This window comes from Neolamprologus brichardi, chromosome 5 (assembly GCF_056152115.1).
Source record: "Neolamprologus brichardi isolate AB-2024 chromosome 5, ASM5615211v1, whole genome shotgun sequence".
NCBI lineage: Eukaryota > Metazoa > Chordata > Actinopteri > Cichliformes > Cichlidae > Neolamprologus > Neolamprologus brichardi.
The window spans coordinates 9,272,557-9,299,436 of NC_142108.1; the positions used below are offsets into that span (position 1 = coordinate 9,272,557).

At 42.0% G+C, this 26,880-nt stretch overlaps 3 protein-coding genes and 3 non-coding genes across 8 annotated transcripts; 2 read left to right on the forward strand and 4 right to left on the reverse strand.

The window, feature by feature from the left end:
• The first annotated feature begins 2,900 nt into the window (after positions 1-2,900).
• ubap2a (ubiquitin associated protein 2a) lies at positions 2,901-14,856 on the forward strand. 2 transcript variants are annotated; one of them, XM_006784558.3, is made up of 27 exons: positions 2,901-3,001; positions 4,791-4,928; positions 5,236-5,313; positions 5,486-5,596; positions 7,198-7,360; positions 7,448-7,528; positions 7,612-7,675; positions 8,062-8,159; positions 8,329-8,387; positions 8,483-8,553; positions 8,712-8,871; positions 8,986-9,256; positions 9,381-9,685; positions 9,891-10,117; positions 10,325-10,610; positions 11,006-11,045; positions 11,169-11,343; positions 11,612-11,663; positions 11,951-12,269; positions 12,391-12,482; positions 12,598-12,648; positions 12,762-12,855; positions 12,934-13,350; positions 13,453-13,557; positions 13,631-13,698; positions 13,786-13,977; positions 14,096-14,856. In XM_006784558.3, exons 2-27 carry the CDS (start codon positions 4,833-4,835, stop codon positions 14,189-14,191), a joined length of 3,771 nt encoding a protein of 1,256 aa, XP_006784621.2. In that variant the 5' UTR covers positions 2,901-3,001; positions 4,791-4,832; the 3' UTR covers positions 14,192-14,856. The 2 variants fall into 2 exon arrangements, with proteins under 2 accessions (XP_006784621.2, XP_006784622.2); XM_006784559.3 differs by lacking the exon at positions 2,901-3,001 and adding an exon at positions 3,181-3,538.
• A 713-nt stretch (positions 14,857-15,569) lies between these two features.
• Positions 15,570-21,583, reverse strand: nop56 (NOP56 ribonucleoprotein homolog). Its single transcript, XM_006784557.3, has 12 exons — positions 21,450-21,583; positions 20,691-20,780; positions 20,487-20,601; positions 19,981-20,145; positions 19,577-19,775; positions 18,623-18,810; positions 18,110-18,261; positions 17,814-17,914; positions 17,109-17,257; positions 16,777-16,898; positions 16,368-16,487; positions 15,570-16,127 (listed from the first exon to the last, which is right to left on the reverse strand). Exons 1-12 carry the CDS (start codon positions 21,450-21,452, stop codon positions 15,804-15,806), a joined length of 1,728 nt encoding a protein of 575 aa, XP_006784620.1. The 5' UTR covers positions 21,453-21,583; the 3' UTR covers positions 15,570-15,803.
• LOC118453765 (small nucleolar RNA SNORD57) lies at positions 16,589-16,656 on the reverse strand. The gene has a single exon (XR_004843448.2). It is a non-coding gene; the product is annotated as a small nucleolar RNA SNORD57 (small nucleolar RNA).
• On the reverse strand, positions 18,356-18,474 carry LOC118453767 (small nucleolar RNA SNORA26). Its single transcript, XR_004843450.2, has one exon. It is a non-coding gene; the product is annotated as a small nucleolar RNA SNORA26 (small nucleolar RNA).
• On the reverse strand, positions 19,245-19,380 carry LOC118453766 (small nucleolar RNA SNORA51). The gene has a single exon (XR_004843449.1). It is a non-coding gene; the product is annotated as a small nucleolar RNA SNORA51 (small nucleolar RNA).
• mlnl (motilin-like) lies at positions 20,665-26,836 on the forward strand. Of its 2 annotated transcripts, none has more exons than XM_006784556.3 (6): positions 20,665-20,829; positions 23,840-24,017; positions 24,422-24,547; positions 26,144-26,245; positions 26,467-26,572; positions 26,710-26,836. In XM_006784556.3, exons 3-6 carry the CDS (start codon positions 24,434-24,436, stop codon positions 26,715-26,717), a joined length of 330 nt encoding a protein of 109 aa, XP_006784619.1. In that variant the 5' UTR covers positions 20,665-20,829; positions 23,840-24,017; positions 24,422-24,433; the 3' UTR covers positions 26,718-26,836. The 2 variants fall into 2 exon arrangements, with proteins under 2 accessions (XP_006784619.1, XP_006784618.1); XM_006784555.3 differs by having other exon boundaries at positions 20,669-20,829; positions 24,416-24,547.
• Positions 26,837-26,880: the final 44 nt, after the last annotated feature.

The following is a 26,880-nucleotide window of genomic DNA, read 5'->3' on the forward strand; positions in this document are numbered from 1 at the left end:
GCTCAGTCTGGACAAGAGTAGCCTCCTCTTCCTCCACCCTCTCTCCCATTTACCCTTTCTCTTCTTCTCCTTCCTCCCATCCTCCTCCACTCCTTTATTAACCCTTTTCCCTCTCTTCTTCATCCGGTCTCCCTTTGTTTTCTTTGAAAAATTTACGTTTTTCCTACTGCTTATTCATAGGGGATTGTTGTTTTGTCCCACTACTTTTTATTCCTTTCTTCACCCTCTTTTGCCCTTCTACCCTTCCATTACACTTTTATTTTGTTCTTTTAATTTCCTCTATAACTCCCAACATGTTTCTACAGCCTTGTGAACAAAGGGTGGGGAGATCACTAAACACAGTTAATCATATTTCTACATATCTCTGCCTCTCTGCATAATGTGTTAAGTGTATAAGAAAGTTCAGTCATATGATGTATTTGCTTAAAGCTATGTCAACCAGTCATGCTGATCATGTTGATAGCAATAAGCAAGAAAAGCCGAACAAGTTCAACTGAGCTTTACTGAACGTGACTCCCTCTGTTAAGATGATACAGATAGATAAGAGCTAGTGGTTTCATTCAAGAATAAATCTTTATTAGAAAATAAAAATTCAAGAAAAGACTCACTTTAATCATTTACCTTGATTTTATTATGAAATACATGCATTAGTGTTTACTCATCCTATTTCTGTGGCATGATAAATGGCAAATGAAGAAAGTACAAGAACAGGAAAGTGTATGCAGAAGAGCATCTGTGATTGAAATAATGTCACACCAGGTGGCAGTCTTGTCAGCTGTTAGAGACTTGTTTGCTTGTGATAGTGTTAAAGGACATTATCTAGGTTGCAGTTGGTGGTTAAGTAAAAACATGTAGTAAAGCAGGCAGAGATGATGAAGGATGATGCAAATGGATGTTTTCCATTCCAGACTGGATTGTTGTGCAGATTTCACTATAATATTCAAAAGAAGCCTCAAGTATGGCTGGCTTGTTCTTATTCCTGTAACTTGACTCTTAACCCTGGAAGTATTGGCAAAGCTTTATAGAATCCTCATACATGAGCGCTGGCTTTTCAGTTTTTCCAACATTCAACAGTTTTCATTTTCACAGTTTTATACTCCAGCAGACTCCAGCCAAGCCAAAACAGTTATTTTTCACCACTGAAGAAGCAGCAGCAACCGCTCTATGGTCCAGGTAGGTATGGCAATGGTTTGCCATTGTTATCATGATTGTGCATCTATGGTTAATTCCATCAAGACAGTAAAGCTAAATTAAAAACAAAGTTAAAAGAAGCCACTAATGGTTGTTCATTTGTTGGCTATGATTGTGAAATAAAGGCTCCTATATTTGACATTTATTCCAGTTATTCCCTTTACATTAAGTTTTACTTCAAGTTTTAGCATCTTTCTTACCTTTACTCCAGAGTCACTTAGCCAAGTCAGGCATTGTAGCTTTAAGGAAAACCATCACTAGAACCCTGCAAAGGACTGGACTACGAGGTTGCAGACCAAGAAAAACTCCACTTCTGCAGGTGAGACACCTTCAAACCAGACTCAAGTATGCTAAGGTCAATCTAGAGAAAGATTATGCATACTATAAAGTGTGTCCTTTGGCCAAAGAAATGCTGCTGATGTTTAGAGAAAGAAGGGGACGCAAGCAACCCAAAGAACACCGTCCCCACAGTGAAACACAATGGTGGGAGTATTATGGTGTGGAGATGCTTTAGTCAGTCTGGAACTAGAAATCTCGTCAAGAAAGAAGGAATACGTGTGATGAACTGAAGACCAAGGTCCATGCCAGAAGACCGTCAAATCAGGAAGAACTTGAGAGAGTCACCAATGAAGAATGGACATGTTCATATGGGAGGGATTATTTACCCTCAGATCCTGAGCCCCCGTATGTTAACGAAAATACTGTTACTGTGCGTAAATACACAATGCTCTTGTTTTTCTACAGGCTGTGTGAGGCTGATGGAACTTATGAAGACAATTTTGTATATTTTAAGAGTGATGCATTAATCCAACACACTAACACAGTCAAACTTTGCTATATTTGCTATATTTTGATGGATTCATGGTATTTATGGGTGTGACAGAGACAAGTAAATATTTTCCTCTCAAATTTCTGTGCCGTTAAAGGAAACTCTTACAATTACATATACAATAAGGCCAACCACCAAAATGCCTGCTGTGTCCGCGCTAGTAATAGTTATTTTTTACAGTTCACGTGTATTTGTAAGATTTGCACTGTTTAAGATTTTCAGTCAAAAATCGTTCCATATTGAAGTGAAGTCATACAGCTCAGTACAAAACACCACAGTCGTGTAGTTTGCTTTCTTCTTCTACTATTCAGCAGTAAAATGTCTGTCAAAATGCTGTAATTAATGGAGCTCAAAAAGATCTACTGTATGTCTAGATTGATGTCTGAATCTAACTTTATAAGACAGCATTGCAAAGAGGGACCGTTTGCGTACATGGCACAGTGCGTAAATGCGCATATGGATGAATTCTGCCTCCACATTAGCTGAAAAATGAGAGATGACGTTAACTCTGTGAAAAATGGCAAATTGAAAATTCTCCAGATAATAAGTGAGGGAGAGAAATCAAAATCAAAGAAACACAGGCAAGAGATCTAAGCAATGTGAAAGTGCAGACGCTTTATGCCCTTAAATCCAGCCTTACATTTGATCACTTTCGCTCAGTTATAGCTTAATAATGTAAACTTGACACTCTGGCGAGATTAATGCCTTATAAACAAATATCTCAAACGTGTAGGCGATTGGCAAATATCATTGCACTTATGTACATTATCTTATCATTATCTGATATATGTAACTGTGTGCGTCTTCAAAAAGCACACCACGATTAAAAATCCAGTGAATCTGCGTTTTTGCTGGACATCGCTGATGGTAAAACCTGAGAAGTTTAGTTGTGACCTGGAGACGAGAGATGAGCATCCACCGCGGCACCACGCGTCACGTGATCATCTTGTCTGCTGCTGGCCGAGTGAAGCGTGTTAGCAGGTAATAAAAACATATTTTCTTGCGATTTTCAACTTAAGTTTGTGTGTTTTCGGGTATTTTAATTACGTGCTTATTGTCTTTTTTGGTGAAGCACCGGGTCGCTGGCTTTTCTGTTTCGTTTTCTCGAGGTTGTGAAGGATGTTTTTTTCGCAATTTTTCTGTTGTCTTGTTTCCCGGCGAGCAATGTCGGGATGGGATTGTGCTTCGCTACGAGGCCTTTGCTTTAGATTTCGTGTACCTTTGTTGTTAGCTTGGTTAGCGTCTAGTTTACATGTTTGCGGCACGTCTGGTTTAAAGGCAACTGTCATAACATGGCGGTGTGGACCTTTAAATGCCTATAAAGCTTAAAGAAGCCAGTTAGACCGCCGTTGGCTATCAACTTGGACCAGATTTAGATAGCATCGTTAGCTATCCGCGATCCCACTGCATCGTTTGTTCACTATCGACGCTACGGTCTCAGCGTTAGCGAGCTGGTAGCTAACTTCAGTTCTTGCTAGCGAGGACAAAGGGGACCATAACACCAAAGGCACAAAGTCGGTCAGTATTCAATCTAAAACGATGCTACGTGAATCTGATTTATTTTTCAAAGAGCGATATGGGATGTTAGCCGTTACCAAAGTGTCTCATTGTTAAACTCGAAATATAAGTAACAGCAGCGGGCTAATGTTAGCATTGGTTCAAAACAACCCTCCGCTTCCTTCGTTACTGGAATAATAACCTGTAGATAAATATAATTTAGACATTTGTAAACAGATATAAGTTAATGTATATAAACACAAGGCTTCGTGGAACTTGTCTCTGATTTGATATTTCTGGTTGCCAACATAAATATAGTAGGAATTGCGAAATACTGTTAGTGGATTATTGTTTTGTTATCGTTTGTGGCCATGACTGTCGATACCCGTAATTGCGATGTAGTAATATTTTTATAATATATTTTTTATTATATATACTTCATATATTCCCAAAGTCATAAATATATTTATTTTTTCTTGCTTTTTTAAAAGCTAAAATTCCTTTTGAAGCTTGGTCGTCCTTGTGCATTAAGCTTTGTTCAGTCCAGTAGCCAATGGCAGCTTTGTATTTGCAAACGTCATTCAGGCACTTGCTATTGTTCTCTGACATAAAACAAATGGGTGAGTGGGAACATCTGTAGTCGTCCTTATGATGGACACTGTAGTGAAAATTCACTGGTAAACGTTGCAGTACAGAGTGCTGAGAAGTGACATTGGCCGTATGCTTATGGCTAAATAAAGACCTCCTTGTGGAAGTGGTTCTGATAGTGTTCTGATATGTGCTTTTAAAAACATGTTAGCTGGTGCCAATGTAAAACAAGATCTATATTGTACAGGTCTATAGAAGTATAGAGAAGAATTCAGTATTTCACTGCAGAAGTTTGGTGCTTGGAGTGTGTACAACAAATTTGCTTTAAACTGTCTAGAAAAGCAAGGGGTGTGGGGTCAGGGTGTGTAGTGTTTGTTCTGCCTCGCACACACAGAGTTCTGTGCTGTTTGTAAGAGGACACTGGGTTGCTTTCCCTCCTTGACCCAGATTTTCAGCAAAGCTGTTGCGTCACCAGGCCAACTGTGGGGCTTACAGCCTCCATAAGGGGAGTATTCATATTTGTCCAATAAGGCTTAGGTATAGCCACAGTACATACTTTTGGCATTCGGACTTATTCAAGAAAAATAAAAACAAACACTGACGCTCTATTCTAGCAACACAGTAACTGCAGTGTTATTTTCCTTTCCGTTCATTAATCAACACATGTTGTGTTTTCCTTCTGCAGATTTTTCTATTTTGTACATACAGAGTTTTGTATATACTGTATATGATGAGCTCGCTGGGCGGCGACAAGGCCCGGGGCCCTCGGGAAAAAGCGCTGCCAGTTTCCGCTCACACATCACAACCACAGAAACAAATACAGGTGAGCCACTGCATTCCTAAAACCACAGTTCTTTGAAATGCTGACATTTTAAGAGAAAAAAGCAAAAAAAACAAACAAACCCCAACACAACCATGACAAGCAATTTATCTGACGATCAGTACTGAAAAGTATTTTCTTTTGTTTTGATTGCAGCTTCACAATCATGCACTTTATATTGTGACAGTATAAAGTGATTTCAGACAATTCAAAACAAACCAAACATTTGAATTCATTCTCTTTATATTTCACATACTTTATTCTTCATTTTTCTCTTGGTAAAAGCTGTCCAATTGTTTCTGTGTTACAGGCTACTGCTGAGCAGATCCGGCTTGCTCAGATGATCTATGACAAGAATGATGCTGACTTTGAGGGCAAAGTTAACCAGGTTAGTGACCCTTAAGTAGCTGTCAGACTGTGTGGGGCTTATGTCAGACTCTTAGGGAGAATCAGGCTATGTTGTCATGTTCTTCCGTTAATCTACATTGTGCATTTTGTTTTTATCATTTGACATTTCTAATCTTGTTTTCTAATGTTTTCTTTTTTCTTTTTTAACCAAGCTGATGGAAGTGACGGGGAAAAACCAGGATGAGTGCATGGTTGCGCTCCATGATTGCAATGAGGATGTCAGCAGAGCCATCAACTTCCTCCTGGAGAGCAACACAGACATGGTAAATGACTTTAGGTGAAATCAAACGGAATAAATGCAAAGTACACATATAGAGCCTTTAATCTACTTTTGACTGTTCATAACAGCCTCTGTTTGATGGTTTTTGAGATGTGTATTTTTTTCTTTTGTTGAGAACAAGTTGCTGAAACTTTAAAACAAATGAAACATGAACATTTTGGTGTCATTTAATGGCATCATCAGGGTTTGCTAACTGCTATCATTGTGTATACTCAGGCTGTATAGTGAAATGTTCAGTACTGTCACTTTTAAGTTTTCATGTACTCTTAAAGTGGAGTGTGAGCCATTGCTCTGGATTTGAAGAGAACCTTATTGGTTAAAATAGAATTTAAGTAGTGTCATCTGAGCTCTGTCAGATATGCACATATCCACTAAAGTCAGTCTCTACGCTGCGCTGTGACCCTGTGAGTACTTGTGTGACTTTTTTTTTTTTTTTATCATGAACTGTTGTACAAAATTTTCCTCAGTCTTCTGTTCCGAGCGCAAGGTCAAACAGGTCACTAAATGCCTGGCAAGCACTTGGGTGTTGTGTCTGAACGTCTCAGCAGTTTTGAAAAATACCAGCTGGCTCAGATGTTGAGGAAAGACTGTCAGGCTCGACTATCAGTATTGTTTTTGCTTTCATGGAAGCCCAAAAATAGCAAATAGCTGGTTTTCCGTCTTACCTGGAAGTCTCTACTGTAATGCTATCATTGTTACGTAATCTGAAACCTGTACTGTTCACTATGTCATAAACAAAGGGATGCTTCTGAAACATTTTTCTTATGCTGTAGGAGTAGTTTCACAATAAGGAAAATTGTTCTGGTATTTATTGTATTTATTTACACATCACTGCATAGGGGTGGTCAAAAATGATCAACATCGCAGCTTTCTTTTTCATGTTTTTCAGTGCCCTCTAATATCTGGCGTGGCATGTCTTGGAGCAAAATACACAAGCTCATGTTGGGTTACTATTAGGCCTGTGGCATATCATATCATCTGCTATAATACAACAAAAGTGCCATATCACGGTACCAGTGATATGAGGATGCCGTGACTTAGGTTTCCCAGCATGGACAAGCAGACAAGCTCAAACATGTCTGACAGTGAGAGGCTTTTAGTAAGAAAGGGAACTACTTTGGTAACTTTCAAGAAAGCACAATGCTCTGGCAAAATACTCAAGAAAAAACTGTTCCCTGTTGAGTAGAATCAACCTAAGAAGGCATTTGTGACTCAAAAGTAAACAAACAGTTTAACCAGGCATAGCCGGAGCACTCGCTAACTGCACTCCATTTGACGGGAAGAACAAGAGGGGATTGTGATTACTAATTCAGTTAAGTGGTGGTGAAGGATGGCTGTAAGCAGCTGATTAAAGAGCTGGTTAAAATACCTAAAACCTCAATTGAAAAACCTCTCCATGCTCTTAAACTTTGTTTTATTATTGTGTTCATTTCCTGTTTTTATGCTTGTCTTATTTGCTCTTATTTGCTTGGGTGTTTTGAAAGGTGCTTTCAAATAAAATATATTATTATTATGTTATTAATCCAGTTCTGTTTATTTAAGGTGTCATTGTTTAATTAAAACAAAATCCTTTTCTGTGTTCAGACCTCATGGGAAACAGTGGGAAAGAAGAAGCCCTTGGTGAAAGAAGGCCCATCAGAAAGCAAGGAGAACAAGGAGAACAGGGAGAAGAAGGGCGAAAGGGAGGCTAGCAAGGGTCGTGCCACTGGCAACCGCAAAGGCAAGGGGGCCAGTCGGAGCCGACAGGGTAAGGAACTTCAGTTTTTCAATTTTCAGTATTGTTTGTCCTACTGTTCATGTTAGTCACTTTTCTTTTTTGTTTCTACATACATAGCACGTCCAGAGGAGAACGGTGTTGAGGTGACACCAGTGGACAAAGGCTCGGATCGAGGTCGGAGGGTCAAAGGTGGAAGAGGTGAGCAGATGCACCAACACACCACTGTCAGTATAGCGAACACTTGAGGGTAAGTTGTTAACCTTTGTGTGACTATCACACAGGATCTGGAGTTCGAGGTCGAGGGAGAGCACCAACAGGAAGCAGGTTTTCAGCCCAGGGGATGGGGTATGCTGGCAACATATGCGCGCGCGCGCGCACACACACACACACACACACACACACACACACACACACACACACACACACACACACACACAGTTTCATTCTTCTAAGAGTTTTAGGTGAAAATTAATACGTTTTCAATGAGAATGAAGATGTTTCATTTAGAAACTAACAGGATAAATGCATTCTGACAGAAATCTGAAGGCCAAGCAGCCAGGAGGGGGGAAAAAAGCCTGTTGTTAAGGTTTTTTAAAACCCTGTAACTACGCACATTCTCATCTGGCAGTATTTTCTATTACTTCTATTACTAGAAAACCACTTTTTGTGTGTGTGTGTGTGTGTGTGTTTGTGTGTCTGTCTCAGTATTTGTCTCCTTAAATCTTCTCCAGGACTTTCAATCCTGCTGACTATACCTCAGAGGCTGGGACAGGGACCACACAAACAGAGGTTTGGGACACAACGACCAACAACAGCACAGATGGAACAGGTGAGCTCAAGAGAACACACATTCACATACAAACAGCTCATGGCTTATATATCCAGGTGTGTGCCCACAGAGCAGACAGGACCGTTATCCCTATCAGAGTTTGCACACTGCTTCTTGTACACCTGCTTATTCTGTCTGCACTTCTCACTTATTACTGGTTGTCCTCTAGTTGCCTGGAGGAATACTTTGGAAGACTGGGCAGCTGAGGACTGGAGTGAGGATGTTAGTGTGAGTTGACACAGTGTCACACATTACAGACTGGTAGTAGCAGGTGTGTTTTGATGGTGTAACAATTGTGTGTCTGTCTTTGTGTCCTTCTGCAGCTCTCAGAGACCAAAGTGTTCACCTCCTCATGTGCACCTGCTGCTGAGAACCACATCACCCCTGGGCAAAGGTGCGTAACTTTGTATTTTACACTTTTCTTGGGCGGGGGGTCAAGAATTTCCTGTTAAGAGATGTTATATTACATTTTTGCTTCTTCTTCTTCTTCTTCTTCTTTTTTTTTTTGCTGTAATATATTTTCTAATTGGCTCAATGGACTCTGTCTGTTAGTCTGGACCTCGCTTCTCTGCTGCAGAAGCCTGTGGTTGGAGCAAGAGAACCACCTTCTTCTTCCTCTCAGAGTCTGGTCTTTACCAACTCCCATCATCACCAGCAGCAGCCCCACAGCCGCAGTGCCACCAGTAGCACAAGCTATGCACATGCTGCTCTGGTAAAAATACACTCTACACTCCTTCTCGTGTCACATGATCTTTGATCTGCCATGTGTTGTACAGAGATCCAGAAACAAAGATTGATGACTCTGTTTTCTCCTCTTCTGTGCCAGTCATCAGTGCTGGGAGCTGGTTTTGGGGACTTGGGCCAGGCTAAAAGGACTCAGGCCAGCCCTGGAGCTCAGATACTGGAACAGCTGAAGGGTCCTGGCTTGGGTCAGCTTTCCTCATCCCAGGCAACCCCTCCTGTCAGTACCCAAGGAAGCAACACTTCTATTGGTCGACTGCCAGGCCTGGGAGCACCTGTACCTCCACCCTCCTCCTCTAGCTGGGACATGAAGACTTCCGAAGCCAACACCACCTCACTGTCCTCACAGTACAGCCGTAGGTGTACAAATGGAAAAGTGGTGCTCACTTTTTTTTTTCCTTTTTTGTTTATTACATAAGCATTTATATTCACTTATTTCAAATCTGTTCCCGGCTCCTTCTGGTTGTTGTGAATCCGCAGGTGAGTTTGGTCTGCAGCCAGAGCCTTCTCTTGTGCTGAGTCAGCTGGTTCAGAGACACACGGGCCCCTCCTTGCCTTTGGCGCGTCAGACGAGTCCACAATCGCAACAGCAAGCACCATCTGCTTCAGCCTCGCCTGCTCCCCATCACACCAGCACGCCAGCACAGGCAGGCCCGGTGATGGCTCCTGCTGGTGCTAAACCTCTTGCCCCGAATGCAGGGCTGGACCCTCAGGGCAACAGCACGACACAGCAGCAACGGGCACAGCTCAAAGGCCAGAAACGAAGGATACCTCCCACGTCAAAGGTAAACAGATAGCATTGGCCTTAACCTCTCAGATAAATATTTAGTTACTCACGAACCTTATGGACCGCATGGGGTTTTATTTTTATTCTTTTATCCTTAAGTGTGCTGTTATTATTAGAATTTTAATTTTGAGTCAAACCAAAGTCATCAGTTTTACACACTTTATATCCAGGTGCTAAAACTTGTTTCACTTTCTTTCTGAAAGATCCCATCCACTGCAGTAGAGATGCCAGGCTCAGCAGATGTTCCTGGACTGAACCTCCAGTTTGGAGCGCTAGACTTTGGCTCGGAGTCGGCGTTGCCAGAATTTGGAGTCGTGGATAATTGCGTGAGTGCAGCGTCAAGGGAGTCCGCGTCGGCCCCTGCCTCAGCACCACCTGCAACAGGACCGGGGGCACAGAGCCAGACGAGCCTGTACTCTAAACCGCTCAGGTACTGTGTCGCCTCTGATCACTTATTAAATCTTTCTGAAACAATGCAAGAGCGACGCATTTAACAAGATGTATCCCCAAAACACTGTGTATGTCAGATACTGTGTAAAAGATGGATTTAATCATAAATGACACAAAATGGAAAATGGTACATAAAGTTTTAAACTGTCAACCTATCTGTACTTCTTTTCATTTTGGTGCCTTGCAGTGAGTCACTGGGCAGCCCTCTCTCGGTGGCCCTGTCTTTGCCCCTCTCCTCATCAGAGCCAGTTTATCACTCCTCCACAGTGGCTTTGCCCAGTCTCACCTCCTCATCGTTAGGGACCGCAAGCTCAACCAACACTCCTTCCTCCTCTTCAACAACCTCAACCTCCTCCGCCTCTGTACCTTCCTCATCTCCCTTCTCCACGGTGGGGGGGAGCTATGATGGGACCATGCCCCCTCACACAAGACTGGCATTTTCTCAGAACAAAGAGGCCACGGGGCCAGTGATGGTGAGTAAAAGGGACTAATGAGCAGTAGTTCACAAAGTCTGTCCTCAAAGGTGTTAATCTTTGAATGGAGAGGGGGGATAAATTAATCTTTGACCATTTTCTATCTTTGAGGTCATTGGTCATCAACGCAACCAGACAGTATTACTTCCTGTTGTAAAAACGGTGTCACTCAGAAATGACAGGTCATGAGTCATTTGCTCAGTCTCATACTAACTTCCTGTCAAACATGATAAATTTGTTTAGGGTTGATTTCCACTGTCTTGCCAAATACTCTGAATCAACTCTGAATTGAACTCAAGTTTTGTTGATACAGTGTGTGTTTGTAGATGCTGTAAACGTTCTTATCTGTTATCAGTGAATGAAAACACAGCTGCTCTATATTTTCTTACCACCAGAACGGTTTGAATGGTGTGAGGACTTCTGCTGCTCTGGACAGTGAGTTACTTTTGATTAATTGGTCAGTTGAATGCATATTTGCTGCTCTTTACAAATGTCAACATTCTTCATTTGGCTAAGCTCATTCAGGTTATTTACACGATTATGTACTCCCAATCTCAGCTTCATCAGCTTCTTCTACATCAAAACCAGAGTCGCCGTCTATGAACATCAGCACCAACGGCGCCTCAGCTCCTTCCTCCCATTTACCGTCTACCATGCCTCCACACAGCTCCACCACGCTCTCCGGCCTGGCAGCGGACCTGCCCTCAGTCAGCCAACTCAACTCACTCAACAGGTGACACACTTAAACACACACAGTAACTTAGTATAGCTTTAATTTAGACATTTGTGTTCCTTACTCCGAAAGAGAATACATATTGTTTGGGTACCCGTTACCATCTGCCTGCTGTTTCTTCCAAATGGTTGAAAGAATTTTTTTTTCTCGGTGTGTCATCTTTAAAAAAACAACAAAACAAACAAACAAAAAACCAACCTTTTGACTTGTAGTGCCTCCTTGTACACTTGCTAATGATCACACATTCCACTGTGCCTTCCCTCTGCAGTCATGTCAGCAGTCATTCCTCAGTTTCAGCTCTGGGCTCCAGCTCTCACACTGTAAGTACCTGTTTGTTCTCTGTGTGATTTCCTCTGCAGCTTAATAACATGGAATTATAACAGGCTGATGTGCCAAAGTCCTAAAAAAAATAAAGCCAAAGTAGGCTTAAAAGCATAAATGTCTTGATTATTTGTGGAGGGGATCCTAGGTAAAGGACCCCCTGCCATCTGGGTGTCTCCAGTTTAATAACCAGTATAGGCAGCATGCCTTAAGAAATGAAATCTGCAGAATAAATTGAATAGAATTACTTCAATTCAAGCCACTTCTTTTGTTTCTTTGTCTACAGTACACCAGTGTTGACAGCAGCAATGTGAGCTCTCTGGCTCCCTCATCTGGCTCTTACACGTCATCCCAACCCACAGCCTCAGCACTCCACTCAGCCCACAACAGCAGCAACAGTAGCAGCAGCATCAGCCACCTGTCCAACATGCCCAGCATGGGCAACAACATGAGCAGCACAGTTGGCGGTATTGCTGGTACGAGCGGACTACACTCAGCTGCTACCGCCACCAGCAGTACAGTGCTGGGACTTGGCTCCAATGGAGCTACTGCCACATCCAACCTCTCTGCTCCAAGGACTACACCCCTGCTCTCCTCCTCCACTGGTAATGCATTAAGGGCTTGTTTTCACCTATAGCACTGGCTCCATGATACCACTTTTTTAAGTGGCTCTAATTGGAGCCCTTAGATGTACATTAAAGTAAACGTGTGTTATTGTATTGACAGGTAAAGCTCCTCCTAACCTGTCCCAGGGTGTGCCTCCTCTACTGCCCAACCAGTACATTATGGGCCCGGGGGGGCTGCTGCCTGCTTACCCAGTAAGTAGACCTTCTAAGATCCAGAGTCACTTTTGTGTGCTTGGGCTTTTGTATTTACACATGCAGTATTCTGTAGGATGTGTGACTGAGCCTTCTTGTTTTTTGTGCCTCACAGCAGATCTATGGCTATGAGGACCTGCATATGCTCCAGTCGAGACTGCCAATGGTGAGATGAATTGTTACGCTTGTGGGACAACTCTTTGTTTATCATCTCTTTAGTGCTTGTTCGGATTTTTAGGTTGTCGTGGATCCTCTCCTGATCCTCTTCTCTTCCTTTAGCCCTCTTTGCAGGATTACTATGGAATAACATTCCCTGGCCCCGCAGCAACTCTTTCCGGCAGAGACGGGAGCCTTGCCAACAACCCTTACTCAGGTAAAGCACCTTAACTCTTGGCTGAAATCCTAAAATCCGGTGTTTGTTCTCACTTGACTTCTCTCCTGTTTTTGCTAGGTGAAGTCACAAAGTTTGGCAGGAATGACTCCACCTCCCCAGCTCCCCCCACAAGCCTTGCGGCGCCGCAGCCTCCCCAGGCTCAGAGCCAAGGACAGAACCAGGCGCAGCCTCAGCCTCCTCAGGCCCAGCCTCAGCCCCAGGGCCAGCCACAGCACCACAGCAGTCAGCAGGCCTTTCTGCCACCAGGCTACAGCTACACAGGCCTGCCTTACTACCCTGGAGTGCCCGGTGCCGTACCTAGTGCTGCTACCTTCCAATATGGCCCCACTATGTTTGTTCCTCCTGGAGGGCCAGGACCAGCTTCGGCCAAGCAGCACAGCATGGGCCTCGGCCTGGGAAACCCTTCGGCTAGCCCCTTCCAGCAGCAGACACAGCAGCAGCCCAGCGGCTATGGCCAGCACACCTTCAGCTCAGGTTCTTAAAAACCGATGCCAATGCCTGTCAGCACTGGCAATTCGAGCAGGGTTGTTACTGTGATTTGTTTGACAAGATGAGACAAGATGTTTTCTTTTCCAGGGTACGAAGAGCTGACAGCAGGGCCGGCAGGAGTGGAATACAGTAAAGGGTACAACTCCTCTTCACAGGCACAAGCCAAATCTGCTGCTACTGGCCCCGGGAAAGGTACAAAGAAAAGACACTGTTGCTAATTTGAATTTTTAAAGTCCAAGTTTTAATTGTACTGTTTTTCTACCAGGGGTCTCAGTGACATCCAGTAACTCCGGTGTGCCAGACATCAGTGGAAGTGTTTACAATAAGACCCAGGTGACAAATGTCAGCTGCACACCCACCCTGTTGTGTTGCTGTGCTGTTTGTGCCTTTACTAATAAATCATCTCTCCTCTATCTGCAGTCTTTTGATAAGCAGGGTTTCCATGCAGGAACCCCTCCTCCCTTCAGTCTGCCATCAGCGCTGGGGGGTCCAGGGCCTCTGAACCCTGGAGCAGCTCCTGGAGGCTATGCACCTGCCCCATTCCTCCACATCTTGCCTCACCAGCAACCACACTCACAGCTGCTGCACCACCATCTTGCTCAGGACGGACAGGTACAGATACTTCCCAGCAGTCTCCTGGGTTTCATCTTTGTCACTTCATACATGTTTATCTGTTTTGGGATGTCCCGTTTTGCAGATGTTTACCTGTTTATTGATGTTTGATGTCCAGGGTGGTCCGAGCCAGCGTGGCCAGTCCAGTAGCCTGCAGCAGAAGAGCCAAGTCAACAAGTCGGGCTACGGCAGCTCCCCTTACTGGGCCAACTGAGAACGACTACACTTGTGACGTGTGCGTGCACCACACCAGTATATCTGACTGACAAGATCATAGAGGGACAAACAATTTACAACACAAGCTAAAACACACACACTACCACCACCCCCCTCCCCTTTGCTCTGTATATCCCCTTTTCAAATTTATGGCTGTTGTATGTAAAATATATTTATGTATGTATTTATACAGTATATATGTATTGGTAGGACATAAAATGTGGTTTTCTGCATTTTGTTTTTATTTTGAAGGACATTTTATTTCAAAATAATGGAAAGATGAGAATGCTAAATCATGGAGATGAAGATGGTGAATATACTTGAACACAAGCATCTTGTGATGTGGATTTTTTTTGTATGCATACATGAACTGAGAATGATGTACATAGATTATACCCATCATTTTCATGGCAAAAGCCTTTTTTAATTTTAGAAGAAATATTTTTTTTGTAACTTTGGTCTCCCGCATCTGTGAATCCTTATATTGAGGGTGACTTGAGTTGATAGCTAGACTTTTCTTTTACCCCCGTTTCCTTCCATTTTGTCTCTCATTCCCTGACTTACTAGTTGGTTGGCTTGACCAGCCAGGCCTTGGATTTGATGTCATTTTAACATTGGTTTAATCCTTGTTGTCCAAATTAAAATTTATGAACAGTTTCTATCGAGCTGGCATCAGTATTTGCTTACTACACTTGGAGGTTATGAATTCAGACTGATACTTGGAAAGTCTGACAACAAAGGATGGTTGATGTGTAATCAAACCATGTTGCTCAGGGCTGACATTAAACAGGAGGTATGGGTATCGGCACCGTTTGAAGCAGTTCAGAAGAAACTTAAAGCATTTGTTCCTTGTTAAATAGATTAATGATCTTACAACACAGTGGCCACACTCTGTTTTGACATTCAGCAACTTTGAAAGTCCACAACAGTTTTGCCACTCCCCGGACTAAAAATTTAATATGCTGAAGAGCTATAGACAAGAGTACACCAGATTTTCTTCTTGCATTAAGTTCTGATTAAGCTTCAGTTACTCTCTGCACATTATTGCCAAAAACTAGCCTTTCAGAAATTCTGTGCACGCACGACTATTTTAGTTATGTCAACAGTCCACACGAAAGTATGTGGACTAGCCTCGATGAGCAGTGGTGTATTGAAATACCGATGAGGACATTCAGCACAGTGACTTTTAAATGCCAACTTATATAATCAAGGTCATGTGTGCCAGGTGAACCGACTGGACGGGGTATGTTACAGTAGTACACTACTTTTTTTGGAAAGCTTCCCAATGATGGTTTTCAGGAGAAACAGTTAACTGTTAACCTGTTAACAGTGATGCTGCACCCCCCGAAAAAAATGTTTACAACAACAACAACAAAAAAGCTTGAGAGGCAATTTATTTTCAGAAGTGCAGGTAAATTCTACCGACTCCAAGGCACAGTTATAAGCATTCATTAGCAAAATAACCTGCATTCATACAAAAATAAAAGACAGTACAACAAAGCTACTGATATACTAGACTTATACAGTTAACGCCCTCATATAGGGGTTATCTGAATCAAAACAAAAACTGTACACAAAAATAAGAATTTCATTGTCCATACATCCATTCTTTACTCTGCAGCATCTTTTTTCTTCTTTTTCTTTTTCTTTTCAGTCACAGGTGTTTCTGGGGTTTCCTCTGGCTGTGTGTCCATAGCTTCACTTTTTCGCTTCTTCTTCTTTGCAGGAGTCTCAGTTTCCTCAGCTCCATCCTCGGCATCTGGAGCTTCCTCTACTTCCTCTGACTCTGCTTTTCGTTTCTTTTTCTTCTTGGCTGAAGTCTCTTCTCCATTTTCTCCAGAGGGGGCCTCCTCTGCCTGTGCCTCCATCTCCTCAGCTGCTTGTTTCTTCTTTTTCTTCTTCTTAAGAGTGTTGTCCTCTTCTCCATTCTCCACCTTCAGACAAAAAATAAATTTAAATATCAGAAACACTCTTTTCAATGCTTGGAAGCCTGAAAGCCTAATGCCTGTGATACAGCTTTAATGTACGACTCTCTTCAGTGATCAAGCCCATTGATTAGGACCAGCCAATGGTTCGGAGTCTTCTTATATGGCATGCCGTACACTGACAAGAGACCATGTTTGGGTCCCATCTCAAATCATAACATGCCAAGGCCACAGTAAAACAACACTTACCTCTGCATCACCGTTAGCTTCTCCATTTTCTCCAAGTTCTTGTAACTTCTTTTCACGCTTCTTACGTTTCTTTTCCTTCTTCTCTAGTTTGCGTTTGATCTCAGCTGCAACATCAGTAGCCTAAGATGAGGAGAGAGGGAAAAAAAAAAAAAAAAAAAAAAAGACAAATTCAGTTAAATCAGGGTAAAACAATGAGATTTTTCCCCAGAGGTCCTGGTGCTGCATCAGGCTCATTAAATCAGCTTTTACCCTCACCGAGATGTCAGGGAAAGATGTCTCATCACTTACAGCATACAGAGATTGAAAGAATCAAAGAGTTTTGAAATGTCTTACAGGAATTTGATTCTCCATTTGTTGGGCCTTTGACAAGACATTTAAAAATCAATAATAATGAAAAACTCAAGCTAACCTCTTTGAGAGCCTCTTTCATGACATCCACATTTTTCCGTGGTACATCGCCGGTCTCATAGAAAGACAGCCGCTCTTCTACCTGTTCACGCAGCTTGTCACCAAACACGCTCGTGGGCAACTCTGTAAGAAAGCGAGAAAACTTCAGCTTAACTCAACAAGCGGCGGATTACACTTGACTAATCAGCGTCCCTAAAAGACATGTGGCTCTGCTCAGGAGAAAGCTTCTCAACACCAACCCTAAGGCTGAATACTGTTGACGAAAAATATGAGCATCACTGCAATGATGCCACATGTATGTAAGCCGATGCAGGCGTGTGGTGGGTCACTCACCTGAGAAGCAGTCGATACGTGAGGCGATCGTGCACTTGTTTGCCAAATATCTGGAGATGCGGCCTTTGTTTTTGGCAGCGGCACGGCCGATGAAAGTCGAGTGGAAAATGAGGCCGTACTTGGGGGTGTTTCCACGCGTTTTCAGGGCTCTGTGAAAATACAGCTGCTTTCACAATCAGGATGAACGGCAGGTGTGAAATGTTACCCTTTCACAGTCTATTGGTCCAAGTCTACACACAGCAGTTAACCAGACTTGAAATACGCAGGTTTAACATGCAGTTTATCAGGAAGGACAACTACCACTGACGTGACGTTCAGCCACATCCAAATGGCAGTACACACATTAACATATAGAACTAATATGCCAGCAACTTAACAGCTCCCTCTTGTGGACAACATTAAAATATGCACATTGGAAGGCACTTAAAAGAACATGTTTCACACGACTTAGCGTCCACGTAGCTGCAAAGTTATCACTAGAATTTAGTTTTAGACACTGTTGATAGTAACTTCAAACATTCTGTAGTGTTAGCCAAATTTCTACCTCTGTGCTGTGAGTGGGTGCTCAGACTGTGGGTGTGCATTTGGGCGAGCGGGATCACTCCAGAGGAGACTGTCTTCTCCAGTCACCCAGCTCTGCTCCAGCCCAGCCCTGCCATCACTGCAGCCACTTTTTTCCCCAGCAGGGAGGGGGTGCCCCAGTACCTGAACAGGGCCTTCTCTGCTCCCAAGATCTGAACCGTGGATGCTGGATACTTGGCGAGGTTGGTCAGACTGCCGGCGTGGGAGATCAGACGCGCTCCAACCTGGAGATAAGACAATCTGTTATGGCCCCCTTAAGCAAAAAAAATAAATCACAATTTTGACACTGGATGCACAACACAGTATGAGGACCATCAGCACCGAATACGTTTTTCATCACACTGGCTCAGTGGATTGACAGATTTTGGTATAACATCATTGGTCCGTGTGTCGGGGTTAAAAATAAAACTTCGACTCACCACTTCTCCAATCAAGGCTGCCAGGTTTGGAGCCACTTGGCTCATCTTAGACCGCAGGTACTCCTGCAGCTCCAGCCGGTAGGCAGCCAGAGACACGACACGACTCGAAAACCTCTCGATGTTAATCAGGTCAATGGGTGATATATCCATACCTGAAGACCAAACAACCAGAGGATGATCAGCATTATATCTTTAGCAGGTGCTGCATTTGTGACATTTTAAACCAGTACATGGCATGAAACGTGAGATTGTTTCTCCCGACAGGATCCGCAGTGAGGATGCATGCCTTCACTACAGGTTTATGAGAGAACTAATCTACCCCCCTGTGTTAGACACCAAGGACACTTGTAGTCCAGAGTGGGCAAAAAAGGGGCACAATGTGGAGTATGTGAATGAACCAGAGTCAAGCTGGCATAAATTAACTTTGGATATGGATGAAATTAACTTTAACCCAAGCAGGATGTGTTTTTGTGAAATTATGCAGCACATACTCTGAATGTGTGGTGTACTCACCCATAGAGGAGCGTGATGCATCCAGAATGGCCTGAGCCTTGGCACTGTCCATCACCACCTCCTCTAAACTTTCTAAGTTCTCCTCTGACAACTCCTTCCTGTTTCCAATGAGCTGAGCCAGGCGGCAGTACATCGAGTTGTCGGACACAATTTTGATGAGCTCCGGAAAGTGGTAGCCATACCATTCACTGTAGATAAACAAGAGAGTGTTAAAACTTTGAGTGCAGGATTTTTGGACTAAGCATTTAAATGCTGCACATTTACAAAAAAATAAAAAAAAAACTACTATAAAACAAACTTAATAACCGAGGCTTTTATGCTCAAGTACAAAACAGAACTACCCATTAAGATGGCACAAAGTTCAAGACTGCTGGAAAAATATCCCTTTCAAAATTACAGCTTCTCCTTCTCTTTAGATATCCAATTCTATTCACAGTCCTGTATCAGTAGGAAAAGCCTGGAGCTTTTAAGACTTGAATGCTAAAGCTGACAATAACTGATGCCTAAATGTTCTAGATGATCTTGCACTCTGACAGTTTGCGCCAGGATATTTCACACCAAAATGAATGCATGCGTCACAACACCCCAAACAGCTACAAGATGCTGAGCTAGTAAATATACACGATGTTCCACCCAACAGTGTTGCCTCACCAGATAACAGCTGGCAGAGCAGAAGTGTTGGGAGTAACTGATGTACCTCCTGTTTCTATACAGTCAGCACTCTGAGGTGTGCTGTCTGTGGTAAGCATTAGGAGGACGCCCCAAAATGTGCGATACCCCGAACTACAAAAAGCCTGATGCAAATCTGTCAACAGAAAAGCCACAAAACTAGAGGTTGACATTAAAAAGAGTGAAAGATTAACAGCATGAAAGGTTAACATGTTCCCTAAACTGTTTAATTTTATGCAAAAACCAGTCAACCAGTCCTTTTACAGTGTGATGAAAATTTCCTACCGAACACGCATGGAGAAAGTGTTGATGTCTTTGTCCAGCTGATCCAACAGAGCAATGGACTGGATGATCATGTTATCTGCCCTGTTGACATTAAACTTGACTTTAGCTCTGGAGTAGCTGTGGCCAAGACCCAACTGTGCCTTGGAGGCAGCCAGGGCAGTCAGACCTTTCACCAGAGAGTGGAAGTGCAGACGCAAACCTGACGGGACAGGACAGATCGAGAAGGTTTGCTGAGTGTTAAGAAGAACACCAACAGAAAAGTGCAGGTCCAACGGCTGTTCAGATTTTCAGTATGAACCTTCATGAGTTTCAGGATCACAAGCTCACATCACAACAGTCCACATTATTTTATAAACAGTATCGTTTTGCATATTTTGAAATAATTCTCAGGTAAACATTCTCACCTCGCGTAATCTCAGCCACCACCCCTCCAGTTTGGATTGAACTGCTAAGTTCTTCTTGTAACGCTGCTCCAATCTTGCCATCAGAAACCCCCAACACTGATTTTTTCTTCCCAGACTGGGGCAGATTGGTCTCTAGGAACAGCTTCAGGTCAGCATGAACCACACCTGCAAGGGATGGAAGAGTTATTATATCTGTAGACATGTGGTTGAGATGGAATGCCATCTATAAGCTGCAACAAGGAATATTGTGATATTATTATATTAAAGCCCGATAATTTGCCATCTCAGAACAAATAGAATATATAATTAAAGTAGTCTCATTAACAATTACTGCAGATAAAAGAACAAATCAAAATCTGTCCATGTCAAGTCTTTCCTCAGGTGTTCAGGGTTGATATGAAACTGTCAGCACAATAACTCAGTGGATTGACAGATTATAAAACATCATTACAGCTGAGGACTTTTCCACACAAGATTGATAAAGAGAAGATGATAATCATACATACCTTCAGAGATGGCGTTCATGTTCTCCAGGGCAGCCTGGGCCGACTTAAAGGGGAAGAAGGCGGCTAAGCTCACCATGCTATTAAACTTTCCGAGGCTCAGCACGCTCGCCTCCACCTGACACGACACAAAAGCACAATTATCAGTGCTCTGCTTAAAGAGCACACAAAACAGATAGTACACAGGAGTTAGGAAAGAGGACGCACCTGAGGCAGCAGCATGCCGATCTCCTCCACTTCTTTGACGGCGAACAGCGCATAGCCCGCAGCGTGCTCGAACAACACGTGCAGCAACACCTAGGGAAGGTGATCGTGCACAATCGAGTTAGACGACAGACGTCAACAGGTAACACTTGCAGCCAGCAAAAACAGGAAGGTGTTTCTAAAACTACGTTCAGATCAAGTGTTTACTAGTCCCCACGTGCTGACCAGCGAGACACAAGCTAACTGCAATCTTAGCTTAGGAATTAGCCGAAAGTGAAATTTTAGGCATAAATGTGTAGTATCTTTTTCAAAAGTGTTTTTCCACTTCAGGTTTAGTTACCATTGCTTTGTCGTAACTTTAACACGTAACCACGTTGCAGTCTCGATGAACCCACGTGTCGACCTAGGCCCGCGTATAACGTGCTTGCTAAGAGCTAGCTTGTGCTAACACGGCCCCTAGAAAAGTACAATACCTGCTACAGCACTGTCAATATAACAGCGCTTCAGGTACGACTGCGACTAACACAGCTGGACACATCATTTGTCACTAAGTCTTTAAAGTAAGATATATTTTTCCAGCTAATGTCAGCACTAGCGGAACTGCTCCCCAAATGTCGGAGGGCCTTTAGCTCGACAGAAGTGAACTAAATCTAACTAGACATTTGTACTCTTAAAACGCAACTACCTGCAAAGAAACTTAAAGTGTATAGTTTAAGGAACAATTTGCAATCATGCCAAAATATCCAACCCCGCTCAGCTTACCATGATTGGAAAATCCGCGGCAGCACGCAGTTCGTGTCTACTATGCTGCTTCACCTCAGCAAAAAGACTGTGTCCACGCGTTTCAGCAAACTGCAACACCGCCCCAAATCCCGCGGTAGCAGCTCTGACATCGCGAGACCCGACCGAGAAAGCTTCAATTTGCTTCCTTTCCCCAATTACCTGTGCTGAAGAAAAAGATATTAAAATATAAGGTTCTAAATATCTATAGCCAGGGACTGTCGTTAAAAAAAAAAATACAGACTACCATATCGGCAGACTACCACAATGGATTCCAAATCTTACAATTAATATGCGATTTTGAAGTCCAGGCGTTCAGTTTTAATTAGAGGCGCTTAACAAAATCATTACATTAGCTGTTTAGGAGTTACAGCAATTTCTTATACAGTGTCCCCCAGGTTAAAAACTAACTGCACAAAGTAGCATTATTTTAAATAAGATTTATTTATTTTTAATTGAAGGAAAATCCTATCCTGGAGTCTGTAAACCATAAATATCACCAAATGCTTTTTTCTTCCTTGAGATGCTCTGTTATGCTGGCACTCTTGCCACTTTGGTTGCTGCTTGTATGTGGGTCTTTCTGGATTCAGGTTTGTGTTTAATTACTTAAAAAATGCTATATTAGGTTGGGATCATTGACTACAGTCAATGGTTGGGATCAGATAAATAGGCAATTGAAGAATATCCCATTTCTTTGCCATGGCTCACCGGTTGCTTTTGCATTATCCCTTGGGTCATGATATATTTGCACCGTGAAGTGCTGACTAATCAGTCTTGCAGTATTTGGCTGAATATGAACAGAATACCACCCTGTGCACTTCAGAATTATGTCTTTAATAATCATTAGGTATTTCTCTTCATATTTTTCTCTTCTTGTCATTGTGGTATAATTTGTCAACATTTACAACACTTACTCAACTTTGCAGGTTCTTTATATGTTTAATGGCATTGTTCTTGAGTGTACCTAGTGGTTTGCACTTTATTTTCCATGAACAGCTCTCTTGATCATAGACTTGTTACAATGACATGGTTACCAAATCTAACCAAGTCAAGTGTTTTTGTGAATGTTTTTTTTAACTCCTTCAGTTGCATCAACATTTCTTTGGACCTCTTATTGAGATTAACTGTCAAAAGCACTTGAATTAATACCAAATGTTTCCAGCTGCTTTATTTGTCATGAAACAAGGGAGCCGAAAATTGCTTGTTAGGGACCTGTCCAGTTACCTTTGATCCTTTGAAAATGGGGGACTTTAGATATCAATGACTGTAATTCCTAAAAAGTTAATGCAATGCACCCCCTGAATTTGGTGGTTCCCCCACAGTGTCCCACAATCTCAATTCTAGGAGATTGAGTCTTAAGCTGCTTCTGCTCAGCTCTGCTGAGAATCATTAGTAATGGTTGGAATCAATCAATCAATCAATCAATCAATCAATCAATCAATCAATCAAGAGTCCAAGAGTAAAAACATGGCATTGGAAGTGAGATTTTCCCCCTTTAAAGGGAAAATCCCAAATTCAGTACCCAGTGAGTGATGTCTTGAAACATTTGCTGTGGTTTTTGATTCTGTACGCCAAAGTTTAAAATGTAGATTTGAAAATATACAGCATGGTTTATTTTAAACTGTTTATACATATTCTTTACTAGTATTATAATATAAAGGTTATACAATTTCCATAATTTATCCCGAAGACTCTAAATCTCTAAATGTTACTTTAAAATACATACTCTAGGTGTTAGAAAAATGTAAGAGTCATGGTGTGTGTCATAGTGCTGGTGTTATATAAAGTGCTAGAGAAGGCATACAGAGCTTCATCTATGCACCTAAAATGTAATAAACCACACAGGACAATAGCAATGCCTGTAATAAACACTCTTGCTGAGTATTCTGACAACAAAATAAAAATAAATTGCAGTAACATTTCGCCATCGTGCAGGAAATAAGTCATGAGGTTTCCAAGGCACAGATGCATGTGGTTCTGTATGTGCACAAACACAAATTAGTAGCAGGTCATAAATGTCAGAATGTGTTAGATAATTACTTGGAGCCAAGGATATATGACTGACTTCTTTGAATAGACTGTAATTGTTTCTATATTTAACTCAGTGCCCCAAACGAAAGTCACATAAAAATTGAGCTCTACTTCTCAGTTTGCAGTTTGTCTTTTGTAGGATGTGTTATACATACATGAGTTAATTCTACTTCCTGAAATGAGTAAAAATAAATGATTAAATGACTACTTAGATTTTTTTTTAAACTTTGCACAGTATACATTCATCTTATAATTTATACATACCAGTGAAGATTAGGTGAGCATACTAACCTAATAAAAAAAATGAGCCAACCGTTCCTGAGTAATATTTGTGTTTCCAGGACTATGCTTGAAGGAGCTTGTTGAGGAGCGGATGTGAGGGAGGACAGTAAAAAGCTTAGGGATCAGGAGAGGGCTTGATATAAAGGCTGACAGCGACAAGCTGACACTCAGACCACTGGAGCTCTGCTCATTTTAAAGCACACTTCCTCAAGCAACTAACCAACGCTGACACAGCACGTGAGTAACTCATGGCTTCTTGTGCTCCTGTCTCTCTCTGCCTCTAGGTCTTTCTCGTTTGTCTTTCTCTTTGATGTTCTGTTTTCATCTACTCACATTTGTGCACAGACCTGTCTTGCTGGTTGTAAATATGACTCCAACCTCTTATCTATCTTGCTTCTGGAGGAATTTGTTGTTCTACCCCCCCCCCCAGTCTTCTCCCTCCCTATCTCTAATGTATTTCCCAAATTCTGTATTACATAAGCATGAGATTCCTTGTGTTTCTTTGTCCACTCTTGGTTACATGCTGCATGTCATGTCAGATGTCGACCACAGCAAAATAGAGCCCCTTGGCCACCTTCAGACTGTATTGTGTGTGAACTTTCTGCTCTGTATATACCAATGTGTATGTTTCTAAGGGACAGAGAAAATTGAGCATGCGTGGAGCAGTTGCTGGTTGTGTGGCGCTGGTGTGCCTGATGGCGCTGCTGGTTCAGAGGACGGAGGGACACATCACGTTCTTTAGCCCAAAAGAGTTGATGCTGATGAAGGTAAGCAGCATGTGTGCACAGCTGGGGCTAAACTAGAGCTGAATGAATTGGTCAATCCAGACCACAAAATCAGTCATGATTTTCAGTCATGAATCAGCCGTTTAGCTCATTGGAGTATGATCCCAAACTTTTCTGAAGGTTAGGATTAGTTCTTTTTACATACTGGTAAACCGATTACTACTGTTCCTGAAAAACCAAAAGGCTCTGTGAAATAATTGAAAATATTGTGGAATATTGCCTACAGATTAGACTTTTTAATGTAGCAAATAAAGAATTGGCCTATTAAGTTATTGTTGTTGTTTTTTTCCCTAGCAATTAACAAAGTACAGTCTATTTATGTAATGCTTTTTAGTGACAAGAGTCACAAAGGATGAACAACATTTAAAAGTTAAAATTAAAATCAATGGACAAGCATATTAAAACAGAATAAAAATAGATAAAAGCATAAATAACTAAAGAATGTCAACAAAAGGCCTCGCTAAACAGAAAAGATTTTACCTGTTTTTAAAGGAATCCACAGAGTTGGGTAAGCAGAGCTGGAGTGGTAAACTCTTTAAGAGCTTTAGTGCCACAGGCTGAAAGGCTGTGTCCCTTTTTAGTCTTTAGTCTAGTATGGGGACCAACTGGTAGAGCTTGTGAGTGAAGACAGCAAGCAGCAGGGTGTTTAACAAGAAGTTGCATGTAAGTGTGGGAATTTTAAAACAGATTCTCGACTCAACTGGAAGCCAACATAAAGAGAATAAAATTCGGGTAATGCGAACTCGCTTGCAGATGTGAAAGCGATGATTTATCTAACCCGGTAAATAAGGTGTTACAATAATCTAGGTGTGGTGACACAAATGCATGAACAATTTTCTCTAGTTCAAAGGTGTGGACCATACTTTGCAATTTAGAAATGCTCCTTAAGTGAAAGTAACAAGAATGTGAGATAGATTTTATGTGTGACTCAAAGTCTGAGGAGTCGAATGTTACACCATGATAACGAACACTGGTCTTCGCACATGAGCGAAAGGAAGCAATCACTTGACTGATTCTTGAATGTATTTCAAGAAGAGCTATAATCATGCCCTCAGTCTTGTTAGTTTAAAACAAGGCAATTACCGAAGCCAGTGACTAATCTGTGATAAACAGTCAGCTAGGGTGGATCTGAATATCATTAGCATAGAAATGATACAAATCCCAGAAAAAAATTGAATCAAAGATCGATGCATGCTAAAGCAAGGATGGAAAAGGAAAATAATCATGGATCCAGGATCGCACCTTGTGGAACCTCACACGGCAGAGAAACAGTCCAAGTGGAGAATTTGCTCATTCACTGAGCTTATGTATAGTTTATGGCATCACTTTGGGCTTTCCTGCGTTTTGACTGTCATTTTTCACTCTTTTCTAGAATTTTTCAGTTTTGTAGTTCTTGACCCTCAGGAAAGATATAAAACAAAATTTAGATTGAAACGAACTGTGATTTGTTTCACAAGATGAATAAAGATTATTTTAAACTGTGACTTAAAGACAGAAGACAAAGCTTCTTAAGAAATTTAAAAAAAAAGCAGCTTGTCTCATTTTGTTCATCTATGCGTGCATGTGTCCATGCTGCAGGAGCGAGAAGGGAGAAAGGACATGGAGCCTCGATCAGAGGATGGCCAGTTTGAAGAAGTCAACGTCCAACAGGTTCCTCAGACAGAACGTGGTGGAAATCCCGTGAGCGCTTGCGCACACAGACAAACAAATTGCCTTCACAACTAGTGTAATATTTTCAATCCAGTCACAGTTAAAACACTTTTTTTAATTCAACATAAGGCATTATTTTTATGTTTTATTTAACCTTTATTTATACAGGTAGTCCCATTGAGACTCAGTGTCTCATTTATAAGCGAGACCTGTTTCAGACATTAACACTTATGTGTGCGTATTCTGCCCAGGAGAAGACCGTGGAGATTTCTGTCCGCCTTTCACCAAAACATCTGGATCACGTGACTCCAGTGCTCGAAGAGATCATCCATGAAATAACCCAGGAGCGTCAGAAAGGTATTTGATTGGTGCAAGATAATTGGTGATAAGTCACATTTTTGAAAAAGCCACAATATGATCTTATCTAAAGAACCTTAATACGTGCATGCAAATCTTTGTTAATCATAATGTTCTCTCTCTGTCTGTCTCTGCAGCAAAGTAACAAGGCTGATAGCATGAGGGAGTGAACGCTGTATAAATTCTTCGAAAAGCACAGAATGCTTTAAAGTTTGATTGTGTCTTGCTGAATTAATCAATAAAGGGAAGTGATTGTGTCACTCATTCTAGTTTGCGCTGTAATTTCTGTGAAAGCATGTTGGCTTGTT